General features: G+C 38.0%; 1 protein-coding gene across 3 annotated transcripts in view; it reads left to right on the top strand.

The window, feature by feature from the left end:
* The window catches only part of Stxbp6 (syntaxin binding protein 6), a 232,713-nt gene that overhangs the window by 168,974 nt on the left and 47,367 nt on the right, over positions 1 to 16,372 (top strand). Inside the window, exons 3-4 of one of the 3 annotated variants that reach the window (XM_052185901.1) lie at positions 14,276 to 14,406; positions 15,201 to 15,366. The exons of 1 other annotated variant lie outside the window; for it this stretch is intronic. In XM_052185901.1, the coding sequence (XP_052041861.1) occupies positions 14,276 to 14,406; positions 15,201 to 15,366 (297 nt within the window). The remainder of the gene's footprint in view (positions 1 to 14,275; positions 14,407 to 15,200; positions 15,367 to 16,372) is intronic. One more of the 3 variants, XM_052185902.1, reaches the window with a different exon arrangement.

Genomic DNA, 16,372 nt, shown 5'->3' on the forward strand with positions numbered 1-16,372 from the left:
ACTCCCACCCCACCAGACCTCCCCACTCCCTAGAGCCTCAAACTCTCCCAAGGGTTAGGTGCATCTTCTCTCACAGCTGTATATGTGTTGGGGGCCTCATATTAACTAGTGTATGCTGCCTGGTTGGTGGCTCAGTGTCTGAGAGATCTCAGGGTCCAGGTCAGTTGAGACTGCTGATCTTCCTGTGGGGTGGGCCACCTCCTCAGCTTCTTCAAGCCTTTCCCTAATTCAACCACAGGGGTCCTGACTTCAGTCAGTTGCTTGGCTGTTAGCATCTGTGTCTGTCTTGGTCAGCTGCCTATTGAGCCTCACGGGGCGGGGGCGGGGCGGGGGGGGGGGCACGGGACAGCCCTGTTAGGCTCCTGTCTGTAAGTTTGCCATAGCATCAATAATAGTGTATAGTGTCAGGCCTTGGAGCCTCCCCTTGAGCTGGATCCCAATTTGGGCAGTCACTTGACCTCCTTTCCATCACTCTCTTCTCTGTTTTTGTCCCTGCAGTTCTTTAGGACACGAAAAATTCTGGATCATAATTTTTGTCTGTGGATTGGCAACTCCATCCCTCCACTTGATGCCCTGTCTTTCTACTGGAGTTGTGCTCTACAAGTTCTCTCCCCCCCCCACTGTTGGGCATTTCACAATATCTATCTGAGTCCCTTTCTATTTGGGGAGGTTCTAGACACTGAATGTAGGACAGAGTTAGAAGGAGTAGGTCTCTGGAGATGGGTCCGTGGAAAAATGTGATCCCTAGCTACATGCTCTCTCACTCTACCTCCTGCTGGCTGTAGTATAAACAACTTAGAACACTCAGAAACCACAAGCCAAAATAAATCTTTACATTTCCATTCTCTCTGTAAGTTCTTTCAAATAAATGTATGGCAAATATTATCTCCTATTTTAGAGACCATCTCTTTTAAGAAGCAAGCTTGAGAATATTTTTGTTGTTTTTGTCGTGAAATCCTACATTTGTTCTTTCATGAACTTTACATTGTAGCTGCCATGTGTGTGCAGGACAGAGTCCCAGCTATTTTGTGCTGGATATTCCCTTATCAATTTATGCCTGTTGATTTTGACAGTGCTTGAGGCTTCCATCATTCAGAAGTATTTTATGGTTTCGTTGTATCCAGTTGTTTGATTGTCAAGAATGTTTCTCTGCTCACCCTGTTGCCTTATGTTTATGTCAAAACCCACTTGTACATGTATGAGTAAGGCCTCTGCCTTGGGCTTGACATGTTCTTCCCTGGATTATGTTTCCTTTTATCTAACTGTAGCACATTGACTGGATTTCGTCTTACATAAAGTCTTGAATTCGCATCACGTTGCTCCTCCAGCTCTCATGCAATGTCTGTCCTTTGAGCCTTGCATTGCTGTATGAATTTCATACTCAATTTCTACCAAATGCCTAGTGATATTTTTAATGAGTTCTCAATAAATCTTCAAGTCAATTGGGGACAAATGACCTATTAATCATACTGAGTTTTCTAGCTTTTGGCACCATGACTCTTTATATTAATTTTGAGATTTTTGCATTTTAACATTGCTGATTCATTCAGCTTCTTGGATGTGATGTAATTTTATATTTGTTTAATTACGTAAAGTTTTTAGTATTCAGTGTGCAAGTCTTCTACTTATTTGACTAAATATTTTACTAAGAATTGTATTCTTTTAAACTCTATTAAAAATCTAAAAATTTGGTTGACTTATTAATGGTTTACCATATTATTTTTTTCCTTAGAGAAACTAAGCCAATGGTTTTACATACAGATAATCTGTTATGCTCCAACTGACAGTTGTGTTAGATTATGATTATGCAAAATTCCATTCTGCTTTTCACTTTAAGTAGATAGTCAAAGATTTACAGTTGGTATTTGAAATGTTTTTATTAAAATATACTTTGTGTTAAATAAATTTTCCCAACCATTACTTAATGAAATGAGAATGTTTAAGATAAGCTAGACTGAGATATGATATTCTATGAGTTAGTTAGGCACATTAAAAATATTAGATTTATGATACTTTTCAATTTGAGAACAAAATACCTTGATAAATCAGAGCATATGTACACACACACACACACACACACACACACATTCATCTTGGTTGGATATAGCCACAACATTGAAATTGATGGGTCATCTAGTATACCAATGTTTATCTTAGTAGATATGGTGTTAACCAAGATAAATTCAGTTAGATTTAATCCCAGATGGTTTTTACTAGTGTGGTTGAATTTTTGTTCGAATCAGAACATTTTGCTTGATTTTATATTCCAGTGTAGAATAGTAAAGAATTAAAGTATCAGGTTCTGAATTACATCATTCAGGGTTTTTGTTTGTTTGTTTGTTTGTTTTTTGATTTGGACTATCAGTGATGCATGCCTTTATTTAAAATAAATAGTTGGAAGTGTATCCAGTAAGTAGTGGTAAAGAAGAGAGCAGCTATCTGTGTCTTTGCTTGACTGATAGTTGTAATTATATTTGACAGCTTGTGTTTGCTAAGTAATAAAAAAGCTTTGCTTTTTTCCAAAATCCTAGCGATATTAAATGTTTACTCACTATCCCATTAGGAAATTGTGTGAATTCCAACTCTTCAACCACCTTCTCTTTTCCCCTCCTTCCTTTCCTAGCCACCTCCCTCTGATGGTATTGTCACATAAAGAGATCCATACTCATGTGACAGCTTTCCATGGTTCATTTATACTTGATAGGTTTTGTGAAACACTATCCTCAGTAGTAATGCGTGGTTGAAGGAGTAAAATGAGGAAATTAAATCCCAGGCCTGCATCATACAGTAGTGAGCATCTTGTCTTTGTGTGTGTGTGTGTGTGTGTGTGTGTGTGAAACTGAAAGGGAATAAGCTACTTCCACCTCTGTCTGCTGTGAAATGTATTTTTTTCAGCTTTATTCAGCTAAACATGCATTTCTTAGCTCATCAAGGTATTATAGATACTGAATTTTTATCAAATATTGTATTTTCCAGAGGACAATTACTGTTTGATCTCTATTTTCTAATATGCAATGTTAATTCTGAAGGAAAGTGTAATATGAAAGGACACTGTCTCATATTCAGCTTCTTGCAGAGAGATTTGATTCTTGAGTTGGGTAGCTGCCGCTTTCATGCTTCTGCGCCTTGTCCCACTGTAAATCTCTTCTAAGAATAGATCGAAAACAATGTTTACATCATCTTTTCCAGAACTGAGGAAGTAAGAACGGAACAGGCTCTTTGCCTGTAGTTAATTAAGCTTCTGTTTCCTTGTTGCATATGAAAGTCCTTAATGTCGCCTGAGTTGAATCTCCTTCAAATTCCATCAAAGTTGTTTCTCTGAGCATTTACTTTCCTGGCCTGGCTGTTTGGTTCATAGTTCGCCCATGAATCAAGGATCTCATATACTTCTCAGATAAAATGCAAAGTTGCAAAACCTAATACTGCATTTTGCATTTTTTTAATGTTCCATCTCACCTTCACCCCAAGTACATGTAAATTGATTTGTCCTCCAAGTCTATAATGAATTGTGAAGGAAGTTATATGTCACACACAGTGGGAATAGGACAAATCCCAAGGTTCAGATCATGGTTTTAGGGATGTGGGAGCAAAAGAATTACTTGTTAAAGAAGCTTCTAGAATAAGGTTGTAGTAAAAATTAATGTACATGGTTTTAATGCTCAAACTCTTCTCCTTCTATTTCTACTCTATTCTATTTCTCACGATAGTTCCATAATTTCTTGATGATTATTCAATGACCTAGGATATTCCTCTTTTCCAGTAAGATGTTCAAATCTCTTAACACTGGCTTGACTTTTGAATTCTAGCAGTTCAACCTGAAAGAAGTTTTTCTTTGCTCCTGGTTTCCAGTAGGCACAGAGCTATTCTTCCTTATTTTGGGAAGCCATTCAGCTAGTCATTGATTCCTAGTTCATGCATGCACCAAGTTGTACTATGTATCACTTTATGTTTTAGGAGACATCAGATCTCAGTCAGTGGTCTGTTGCTTTAAAGGGATACCACGACTAAGATAACTCTTAGAAAATAAAGCATTAAATTGGGGCTTATCTAAAGTTTCTGAGGTTTATTCTATTTTTATCAGGGCATGGAATACTGTGAGTCACATGGCATTGGAGCAATAGCTGAGAGCTACATCCTGATGCACTGGCCAAGAGAGGCACCAGGCTTGGCTTGAGCTTTTGAAGCTTTAAGAGCCATCCCTAGTGACACAATTTCTCCAAGAAAGCCATGCCTACCCAAACTTGGCCTCAACCTCTGAGTCTTTTAATCTTTCTCAAATGGTGCTACTCCCTGATGAATAAACATCCAAGTATATGAGCCTACAGGGGCCATTCTTACTTAAAGCACCAAGATCATAATTATCGTTTGGAGACAGCAGAGGGAATTCCTGCCTTTATGGTTTACACCTCCTCATTTCAGACTTAAAATGTAATGGCTCAAGACAACTTATGCTGTACATGAACCAATAGTCTACTTCAAATATGCTATGTATCCTTATAGTGATGAACTAACTTATGAGCATGGTAAATAAGTGACTAGATTTTCCAAGTATTGCCTAGATAATCTGGCAGTCCTGTGACAGGCATACTACCTCCCCTTGGTAATTTTAAAACATTAAAAGGTGGTGCTTCCAGCACAGTTCTAGAAAGTAAGTGCTTGCTCTTTCAATGCTCTGCACTTCCCTAGATAAAGTTTGGTGCAAGACGTCTCATCATAATTGTTTATAAGAGAAAACATTTTTTATATAAATGGTTCCCTTTTTCACATTCTTTTGGAGAAACTTTCTGGATTTCCCAGTACCACCATCATCATGTCTACCACTACCACCACATCATCCTTCCCATTCCCAAGCCTGTTTTTCTCTTCCAGCTTGAAGATGAGAATATGACACCAGCACTGTACCAGGAAGTAGTATTACCAAATAAGGGCTCTTTTGTGTAGAAAGTTTGTTCCTTTATGATTATCCCTGATGGAGACCAAAACCATTTACTGTGAGTTTCCACCTTCTTCCCTTGGAGCTAAAGGACAGGGATGGCTAATAACAGTTCCTTATTAAAACCTGCAAATGTAGGATACTGTTGGCTCACTATGTTCTTTACAGAGAGACTGAGTTTCTAAGAGGTTAAGAAGAGATGTCTGAGCCCCAAAGATAAATCAAGCAATATGAGAAAATGGTCTGATTTTAGAACCCAGGGTCTCAACTTTCTGGACTCCAAATATATATAGGTCCTAAAGTAAACACACATTGAAACATAGGGGGGAAACCTGTATGGATAGCCACATGCCCAATTTCCCACTAACTGCGATAGGGCTGAGGGTTTCTTACTCTGAAAATATTTGTGGTAATGATCCAGAAGTTTCTGTTTTTTAGCTTTATACACATTCAATTGCAACCTCACCTGAATAAATTGCTGATGAAGCCTCAGACCTAAAATGTACTTCTCATGCATATTATGAAGTGTAGTGTCCATAAATTAAAGTTTTGTTTGTTTTTTTTTTTTTTTGACAGAGCCAGAAGGAAACCAGATCCAAATACCCATCCCTTTATTCTGCTCTCTTGCAATGTTGGTACTCAGAAGCCATCCTGAAGTTTGCTTTGATTTTCTGAACCCTTGTTGCAGATTTATTTTTGTTGTTGCTGATATATATATATATATATATATATATATATATATATATATATATCCTTTTATAGACACTTCTGGCACAGCTAAAGAGGAACAGTGATAGCATTCCATGTAAACACTTTTAAAAAAAAACACCTAAATTCTATTTCTTATCAAATGTCTTAAAATCAAAATGTCTGGCCATTAGAACAGCTGTGTAGGAACCTGGGCCATACCATTAACACTAAGTTGCTCTTACATGGAAGATTATGATAAGACTAATATATGATGCTATTTATGGTACCTAAAGTATGTATGTAGGCATGGTGAATTAGCTTATCACTTGCCTCGTTCTGGCTTCATGCTCTAATGTGAACCTTGATTGAGTTTTTGTTAATTCTCAGAAATAGTAACATAAATTTATAAAAATATTAAGTGCTTATGTAATGGAATTTTCATGCACATGTTAGTAAAAATATAGTATGAGATAAAAGATGCACAAAGTTAGCATAAAGTCAGCTTGTTTATATGGCAATTTTTTGTTATACTTTGAGAGTTCAAGGCCAGTTAAGGCTATAGAGCTAGTTCTGCTATACCCAAAGCTACACAAAGAAACCCTATCTCAAAAACAAAATGAAACAAAACAAACAAGCAAAAAAGGTAACTTTTATGTATGTCAGGCAGGCAAATGCAGGTGTTTTGTCTTGTTTCATTTTGGGAATTGTGAAGAAATGGTGCTGTGAATCATGAGACTAGGGAAAATTATGCAGATGTTTTAGAAACGTCATTTTTCAGCCAATATTTCTTGAAATTGAAGGTTTGTACCACCATCATTGGTAGACTTTTATTTTGCATAATATTCAAGACATATCCACTTATGCCTGTCCTTTACTCCTTAGTCTGTTTCTTTCCTTCTCATTCTTCCTGGATTACTCCAAGACCAGATTTGATATGATTAACCAGGGCTTTTTTTATGGATTTATGGTGGTAGCAGTGGTATTGACTCCTCTTCTTCTTCCTCCTCCTCAATACATGGTTTTACTATGTAGATCATGATGGCCAAGAACTCACTCTGTAGGCTAAGCTGGCTTTAAATTTAGTGATTGATTCTCCTACCTCAGCCTTCCAAATGCTAGAAATAGAAGTGTGTGTTTCCTAGCCCTGCTTGACTGTTGTTTTTTACTTAAGTAGGGTGCTTTCTAGTTGGACCTACTTAAAGCTGGCGATCTCCATCCTGTGTAATTCCAGTCTGATTTTAGTTTTATAGACTGTTTCCAGGCGGGACCATCTACTGAATCACAGTTTAGAGTTTTAGTTCATGAGATAAAGATAAAATACAACTTTGTATCACTCTTCTTAGCTGTAGTTAAGCTACATTTGAGGGTCGAGATCAGCTCTATGTTAAGAATAAAGAAAAATATGAAGCCACTATGTTTCATCAGAACTATTAGCAAAATGTCCTGGAATTGTTCTACAAGCTTTGGTCTTTTCTTTGATGTCCACACAGGAACCAGTGTCTATCAAGAATGGAAGTAAGAGATCAGGAAGCATTAGGCCTGGATAACCCCAAAGCATAACGAATGAGCCTCAGTTAGTACCGTGTATAGACCCAAGAGGAACCATTTACTGACGTTTTGTCCAATCTAGGAATGCCTTCTCATTTTGATGGTCTTTAACACCTCCTTAAATTCTAATCATTCAGTCACCAAATTCTAAGCCTCAGATGCCAAGCACTCTCTAGTTAGAAATTAATAGTACATATATTTCAATGATGTTTACCATATTCCTTTCTACTTAATAAAAACAAAGCTGTGTATCTATTTATGTATTTGAATTTATTTTGCCTTTCATTAACTTATTAAAGTAAAATGTATGGTTATTTAAAGGGAAAATTAAGAAAATGATTCAGGAAACAGTAAAAAGCCATAGCAGGGATCATTAGAAAGAAAGGCTTCAATTAATTCCCATGCCAAATAAAATGGGACATTTGACATTTCAAGACAGAAACTATTGCAGTCGAAAGAGCAGAGGCTCAGATTATCACATGAGTTGTTGATTTTCCGATTTTTAAGTGTGACTTTGGCAATGTATCTATTTCTGTGCCTCAGTTTCCTTATCTATGAACAAAATGAGGCATAATTTCTGGCTTAGTCACAGAAAAATCAAACTGCACCAAAGAAATGCTTAACATTGCATACTATTTTTTTTTGATATAATTTATTTACATTTCAAATGATTTCCCCTTTTCTAGCCCCCCCCCACTCCCCAAAAGTCCCGTAAGCCCCCTTCTCTTCCCCTGTCCTCCCTCCCACCCCTTCCCAGTTCCCCGTTCTGGTTTTGCCAAATACTGTTTCACTGAGTCTTTCCAGAACCAGGGACCACTCCTGCTTTCTTCTTGTATCTCATTTGATGTGTGGATTATGTTTTGGGTATTCCAGTTTTCTAGGTTAATAACCACTTATTAGTGAGTGCATACCATGATTCACCTTTTGAGTCTGGGTTACCTCACTTAGTATGATGTTCTCTAGCTCCATCCATTTGCCTAAGAATTTCATGAATTCATTGTTTCTAATGGCTGAATAGTACTCCATTGTGTAGATATACCACATTTTTTGTATCCACTCTTCTGTTGAGGGATACCTGGGTTCTTTCCAGCATCTGGCAATTATAAATAGGGCTGCTATGAACATAGTAGAGCATGTATCCTTATTACATGGTGGGGAATCCTCTGGGTATATGCCCAGGAGTGGTATAGCAGGATCTTCTGGAAGTGAGGTGCCCAGTTTTCGGAGGAACCGCCAGACTGCTTTCCAGAGTGGTTGTACCAATTTGCAACCCCACCAGCAGTGGAGGAGTGTTCCTCTTTCTCCGCACCCTCTCCAACACCTGCTGTCTCCTGAATTTTTAATCTTAGCCATTCTGACTGGTGTAAGATGAAATCTTAGGGTTGTTTTGATTTGCATTTCCCTAATGACTAATGAAGTGGAGCATTTTTTAAGATGCTTCTCCGCCATCCGAAGTTCTTCAGGTGAGAATTCTTTGTTTAACTCTGTACCCCATTTTTTAATAGGGTTGTTCGGTTTTCTGGAGTCTAACTTCTTGAGTTCTTTATATATATTGGATATTAGCCCTCTATCTGATGTAGGATTGGTGAAGATCTTTTCCCAATTTGTTGGTTGCCGATCTGTCCTCTTGATGGTGTCCTTTGCCTTACAGAAACTCTGTAACCTTATGAGGTCCCATTTGTCAATTCTTGCTCTTAGAGCATACGCTATTGGTGTTCTGTTCAGAAACTTTCTCCCTGTACCGATGTCCTCAAGGGTCTTCCCCAGTTTCTTTTCTATTAGCTTCAGAGTGTCTGGCTTTATGTGGAGGTGTAGGAGCCTTTCTCACACACTGGTAGGTAGTAGCTTAGATTCATGGAGCAATGTATCCACATCACATATGTTTAGGGACTCAGCATGTGTGAACTGTCTGACTTGGTTCTTCACAAACATCTCAGAAAAGCAAACATTGAATATCGAATCCAGGCTTGAAAAAAAAAACTGTCTTTTTACTCAAATGTCATTCACTGTAGAAATGCACTGGGAGAAACCTACTTGGGTAAAGTAACCACAGACAAGTCTTTCTGTGAACTTAAGTTATAGTCTGAAATATGAGCCGTGAGCAAGAAGCAACCCTGAGGAAACAAAGGAAATGATATTTCTACCAAGGGGACCTCATTTGCAGGAAGTCTGGAGGACCAACATTGCCAGGAGCAAATGACAGCCAAAGCTTAATGGACAGAAAGGAAAGTGAAATGTTATGTCCTTAGCACTCAAGGTCATCTCATGTTTTATAGGTCATGGTAAAGGGCTTGCATTTTATGATATGCTTTGAAATACCACTTCATTTTAAAAGTATAATTTAAGCCGGGCGGTGGTGGTGCACGCCTTTAATCCCAGCACTTGGGAGGCAGAGGCAGGTGGATTTCTGAGTTCGAGGCCAGCCTGGTCTACAGAGTGAGTTCCAGGACAGCCAGGGCTATACAGAGAAACCCTGTCTTGAAAAACCAAAAAAAAAAAAAAAAAAAAAGTTAAAAGTATAATTTAGTCTCGTATATTCATAGGCCATTTGGAGGAAACCATAAACATCCTTGCTAAGGATGATAGTATACTGCCAGAGACGATGCCCCTTCGCACCACTGCGTTGACTTTCTCCAGTGCATGCCTTATTTCTTAAAGCCTCTCACATATTACCTCAGACAGCTTACACATTACATATTCTCCCTCCTACCCCCATGTGCTTAGTGCTCCACTGCAGAATTTTTATCCCTCCTGCTGCTACCTTGATTCTTGAGAGGTTCTAGATTAGAATCCCGCCTTATTATTTTTTTCATTTACTAAAATGTTTTGATATTATGTAGCAATCAGAAGAGCAGCTCATGGCACATGTTTTCAAGAAAATGAGATAAATGGTAAAGACTGAGTACTGAGTTCATATTCTAGTTCCCAGTAAAAGAATTAAAATTATCACATGAGAATCAAGTAAATAAGACTTTATGTAAAAGGTTTTGAAATGTGTTTGTTAGTAGCATGCAGTAGTCTTATTATATTAGCAAATATAGTATGTGTCCAGTTTAAAGCCATTTAACTTTTGAAATACATTCACTATCCATTATTTTCTTTTTTTTTTTTTTTTTATTCGATATAATTTATTTACATTTCAAATGATTTCCCCTTTTCTAGTCCCCCCCCCCACTCCCCGAAAGTCCATTATTTTCAAATTCGTGATTTTAAAATATGGCTCATTTTATAAGGTACAGCAAACATATACCAAATACTTTAACTTTCTACGAAATGCATAGCTTTCCAATGTCTCAATCTTATCTTTGAGTCACTAAGGGGAATTGAGGAATCTAATTAAGTCCTGGAGTTACTCAAAAGTATAAGTGCTTCTTAAATATTTGTTAAATGGATAGATATATGTCTAGTGGTTCTTGGCAGTCAATCAGCTTTGGAATTCACCAGGTAGATTTAAAATGTTTATGTCAGAGCCGCGTTCCCAAGAGCTCCCATTCACACAGTTCATTGTATTTGCTGTACAAGGGGCTAGGTGTTCCTGATACTCAATTAGTCCTGAGAGTCAAAGAAGATGACTGATACTACACCTTCTCCAGGGACTGTCATACCCACCTGCTACTATAAATGCCCGCATCTGTCTGTCTTTCATAGTTATTGAATGCACAATATAAATTACAATAGTTACTTGGCCTTTAAAGTTATTAAAAATAATTAATTAGGGAGTATACTTTACATTGCTAGTGAAGAACATAGGACTGTGATATTTATTTTTAATATATTATTCATTCTTTGAGAATATCATACATGTATACAATGTATTTTCATCTCTCTCTCTCACACACACACACTCACACACACACATACACAGACACACGCACACGCGCACACACACACACACACACACACACACCTCCATTCCAGCTTCCCCTCACCTTTATCACTGACTACAATCAGTGCTTCCAATATAGATATGGTTTAAGGTCAACTGCTGACGTATGAGCATCTTTTCAGAGGCTACATCTTTGATGAAAACTGACTCTTCCCCCTGCAACCCATCATCTATGCTGAAAATTTGATTGGCTTAATCTAAGTGCTGTGATATTTCTTATCCAGGTAATTAGTTTGCATTTGAAGAGATGCTTTTAACTAACTTCTTGGTAGACTACTGTCTTCACTTGACACATGAAATATGAGGGCTTTAATTTTAAAAATCAGCCTAAGACTCCCAAAACAAGCAAGGAATTAGATTACATTTTCTTCAAGTTCTGTATTTAGATAGTCTGGAGTGGTTTAGTGTTTAAGCATTTCGCTTTTGTAAAAGGAAAATCTCATTTAATTCTAAATAATGTGTATATAATAACATAATTTTAAGGCACCTGATTCAGATTCAAAACTAGGATGTTGGAGATAATAACAATAAACAAAAATCAAAGCAAACTGGGCTGGGTGCCCAGGGAAACAGCCAGATGCCAGGACGTGGGCAAGCAATAAACTAACAGTGGAAATGAGGCAAGCGAGGATGAGGCTGCAGCTCTGTACTTTATAGCATGACCTCTGCTGGGGAATTTTGTGGAGTCTTGGGTCACTGCGGGTGGGGTTCCTGGCCAGTTCATTTCAATGACAAACACTCTGTGGAACTTATCTTCCTGACATGAATATCTTAAACAGGCAGAAATATACAGTGCTCCTCCATTGTGTTGGAGCTTTTGTAATCCTATAAATTACTTGGAAACAAACAGACCAGGAGTAAAAATAGGTGGATATAACAACTGTAAGTGAAGTTAGAAGGAAAATCTGTGGTTTCCCAGGATGCTAAAATGCCTTATGATTTACATACACAAGGGAGGAAATCCTCTGAGCGTTCAGGACGGTGTATCTTATACACATGTCTAACACACGTTTCCTGTTATTTAAAAGTAGTCTTTAATATTTTAAGGACATTTTAGGGACCTGAATATATACCAGGTGAGTTTTTTTCTTTAACAAGAAAGTGTAATTGCATAACACAGCTATCAGAGAAGCCTATTCAAGTCCATTTTTCTTTACAGGAGGGGTGTGTGTGTGTGTGTGTGTGTGTGTGTGTGTGTGTGTATGTGTGTGTGTGTGTGTGTAAAAACTGTCATTCTCAATGGTTACAAGAGTCTAGAGCAAGGCAGTGGTGCTGGGCAGTGGTGGCGCACGCCTGTAATCCCAGCACTTGGAAGGCAGAGGCAGGCGAATTTCTGAGTTCCAGGCCAGCCTGGTCTTCAGAGTGAGTTCCAGGACAGCCAGGGCTTTATAGAGAAACCCTGTCTCCGGAAAAAAACAACAACAACAACAACAAAAACAAAAAACAAACAAACAAATAAAAAACCAAGAGTCTAGAACAATGGTTCTTGATTTTCCTTGTGCTGCAACTCTTTAACAGTTCCTCATGTTGTGACAACCTAGAACCTTAAAATTCTTTTCTTTGCTACCTCTTTATGGTAACTTTGTTACTTTATGAATCATAATGTAAATATTTGTGTTTTCTGGTTGTCTTAGGAAACCCCTGAGAAGGGATCCTTCATCTCCCAAAGGGTTTCAACCCACAGGTTGAAAACCACGAAGCTAGAGAATGTCACGAGGCTATTTGTGATCAGTAACTATAGCACTTCTTGTAACTGGGGTGCTGAGGGAATGGTGGCTTTCTAACCACAAAAGTAAATGGAATTGAGATGAAGTGTTCAGAATCTTTTATCCAAATATATCTGAAGTAATAGATAACAAGCTAAAGAACTGGCTAAATTCAGGTTGGGAACAAAAGAACATTGTTCTAAGGCCATAAAGTCATGCTGTGATTTGGTGACTTTCACCACAGCTAATGACAGAGTGACCCCTTTGACTTCTTAGGCTTTTATACTTCAATAATAAGCTTTAGGATACCTGAACCAAAAAGGCTTCTTTTAAAAATGTTTTATGTGTGGCTCTGTCTGTCTGTCTGTCTATCTGTCTGTCTGTCTCTCCATTACAAGAGCTAAAGTTACAGGTAATTATGAGCCTCCCAACATGGTACTATGAACCAAACTCATGGCCTGTGCTAGAGAAACAAGTGCTCTCAACTTTTGAGCCATCTCTGCAGCCCCGTAGAGACTTCTTCTTACCAACTATTAGAGTAATTTCTTTCTCTCCCTTATGTCTGGAAACTCTTTTTGCCACCTGCTCAGTGTCTGCATAGTTATTAGAAACAAGGGGGAAATGTTCCCCAGATACACACTCTCCCTAAAGGTAGTGACTGGGATCAAATGCATTGCAGCTAATGGTGTTTAGTGTTTTTTCCAGCTATTCGTGGTTTTTCTATTTATTCTCACTGACTTCTATACATATGGCTCAGTAGCTCATTGGAAAGACTTGTCAACATATGTAATTACCTCCTCCACCATCCTTGAATCTTAAAACACCCAAATAAGCAAAGGTAGAAATCTCTGGGATGCATGTTTACCAGTACCTCTGCTTAACATCTGTGGAGCGATGGTGCTGTCCACCTGCCTTCAGCATAAGCGATTAAGAGCTGCTCAAGGTGGAATGATTGTCCTGGTGCCCAGGTATAATGAATAAAAGAATTCATGTTGGAACTGTGCCCAGGATGCCAGGCAGATAGTCTTAATCAGATGCAAACTAGATACAAACTGGGTCATGCTATAAAGTCAAGCCTCTATTACAGAGGCTTCAGTATTTCCAATGAGCTATAAAACTTGAAGTAAGACTGGTAGCTACCCCAAGGAATAAGTAACCTTCCCCTCATTTAAAATTCAGCCTTTCTAATGAATCCTACCTGGTACCTGATTGCCCTGTACACTTTTTTCCTGAGAGCTGTAATTGTGCACTTGTAGCCTCTATTAAATTACTCGGTGTTATTCAGATATCTTCAGTTCAGCTGTGTGAAGACAAATGTAGCAACAATTGTATTAGATTCTGCATTGAGAAGGGTGGTTATAACTTCTTTTTCTCTTGCATTCACCTCTCCCCAAAGACAGCTCCATGCACATGAATATTTGGTGTCCTATAAAAATAACACTGAGGGAGAAAATCAGCCAACTTACCTGCCCATTAATTCGAGTGTGTGTGTTTTTTTTTTCTTTTTGGCAGTGACAAACAAGAAACCCACACAGGCATCAATCACTAAGGTCAAACAGTTTGAGGGCTCCACATCATTTGTCCGGAGATCCCAATGGATGCTTGAGCAGCTTCGCCAAGTTAATGGTATTGATCCTAATCGGGTGAGTGAAATTTTCCAATGCTGAGCAAAGGAATTCTCTTCACATGATGACTCTGCTTTAGCACAGTGGTGGTGATGGTAGTTAGAGTCATTCTTACAAGGCTATTTAAGTTGTGTGATCAACACTTTCCCTTCTCTGTTACTATCCTATGGGAAATTATAAATCTTTCATGTTTGATTGAGAAATCCAAGAGAAGGCATATGGAAAGATGCTGTCTCCAGCAATATGTATCAATACAGGACAGAGTTCAAAGAATCATGTCCCTGAGTGTCTATAGAAAACCCCAGGCTTGTCAAAATTTCATTTGCATCCTAATGCTAAAAAAAATTAAAAGCACTTCAAAATAATGAACTATGATTCCTACAGAAACACATTATGATGTAAACATCTACTCTAAAGATCCACTTCCTTTTGTGCAAGCATAGCATAATATTGTCAAACATCAATGAAGTGCTAAAGTAACAAGAAGTCCTTTCCAACCCATGTATAAAATATTAGCAAATCACAATGCTTAGAACTTAGAGGAATCTTGCCTTTTTTAGTAATTGGTTAGATAATATATAGTTCTGACACAAGTCTGAACTCGCAGGGACATCTCTAAATTCAGTACAGTTTGGATTTATTTGACAGAGAAAGGCAAACTCTCTATGAATTTAATTCCTGGTAGAGAAGATATGTATAGTTCATATCTTGGGGGTCTTTGTTTTAGTTTTTATGCATCTTTTGACAAAACAAAGCTCACAGCAGAAGTTTGTGTAGGTCGAGATCAGTAGTTATTCCACTGTCTTTTCCAGGATTCTGCAGAGTTTGATTTGTTGTTTGAAAATGCCTTTGACCAGTGGGTTGCTAGTACGGCCTCAGAAAAGTGCACCTTCTTCCAGATCCTCCACCACACCTGCCAGAGGTACCTCACAGACAGGAAGCCAGAGTTTATTAACTGCCAATCCAAAATTATGGGAGGTAAGCAGCACTTACACTATTTTAGCTATCCTGTTTCCCAACACTCATTGTCATATAAGAAGCTGGGTACTGAGCAACATAATTGAAACCAAACAAAAGCATCAAAATTTTTGAAAGTAGTTTTGATATGCCACATTTAGAGGCAAAAGCATGCTTTCATCTAAAGCTGATCTTTTTAGAAAACATATCTACTTAACTAAAATGGTTTGTATTATGAGAATAAGCCTATCTTTTTATTTATTTGAAAAGGTTTTCCATTTGATCTCTTTGTTACCTTTGCTGTCATTTGATTGCAGAATTCTCTCCTATATTCCTTCTATTTTTCTTCTCATGATACGTTTCAAATTCCTCCTGATACTGGCTTCACTGTCTTTCTGGGTTTTTTTTTTTCTTTTGTTTTTTATTGCTGCAATAGAACACTTGACTGAAACAACTTAAGGAAGAAAGGCTTTTTTGTGTGCTTTATTTTTTATTCAATATATTCTTTATTTACATTACATTTCAAGTGATTTTTCCTTTCCTGAATCCCCCCTCCCTGAAGTTCCCTCTCCCTGGTCCCCAATCCACTCCTTCCCACTTCCCTGTCCTGGCATTCCCCTATACTGCTGCACTGAGCTTTTCCAGGACCGGGGGCCACTTGATATATGCATTGTGTCTTGGGTATTCCAAGTTCTTGGGCACAATTTGATATGTGCATTGTGTCTTGGGTATTCCAAGTTTCTAGGCTAATATCCATTTATCAGTGAGTGCATACCATGAGTGGTCTTTTGAGACTGGGTTACCTCACTTAGGATGATGTTCTCCAGTTCCATCCATTTGTCTAAGAATTTCATGAATTCATTGTTTCTAATGGCTGAATAGTACTCCATTGTACTATTTATTGTACTATTTACTAATTATGTAAATGTGTATATATACCACATTTTCTGTATCCATTCCTCCGTTGAGGGACATCTGGGTTCTTTCCAGCTTCTGGCTATTATAAATAGGGCTGCTATGAACATAG

The sequence above is a fragment of the Apodemus sylvaticus genome, chromosome 6 (genome assembly GCF_947179515.1).
Source record: "Apodemus sylvaticus chromosome 6, mApoSyl1.1, whole genome shotgun sequence".
Taxonomy (NCBI): Eukaryota; Metazoa; Chordata; class Mammalia; order Rodentia; family Muridae; genus Apodemus; species Apodemus sylvaticus.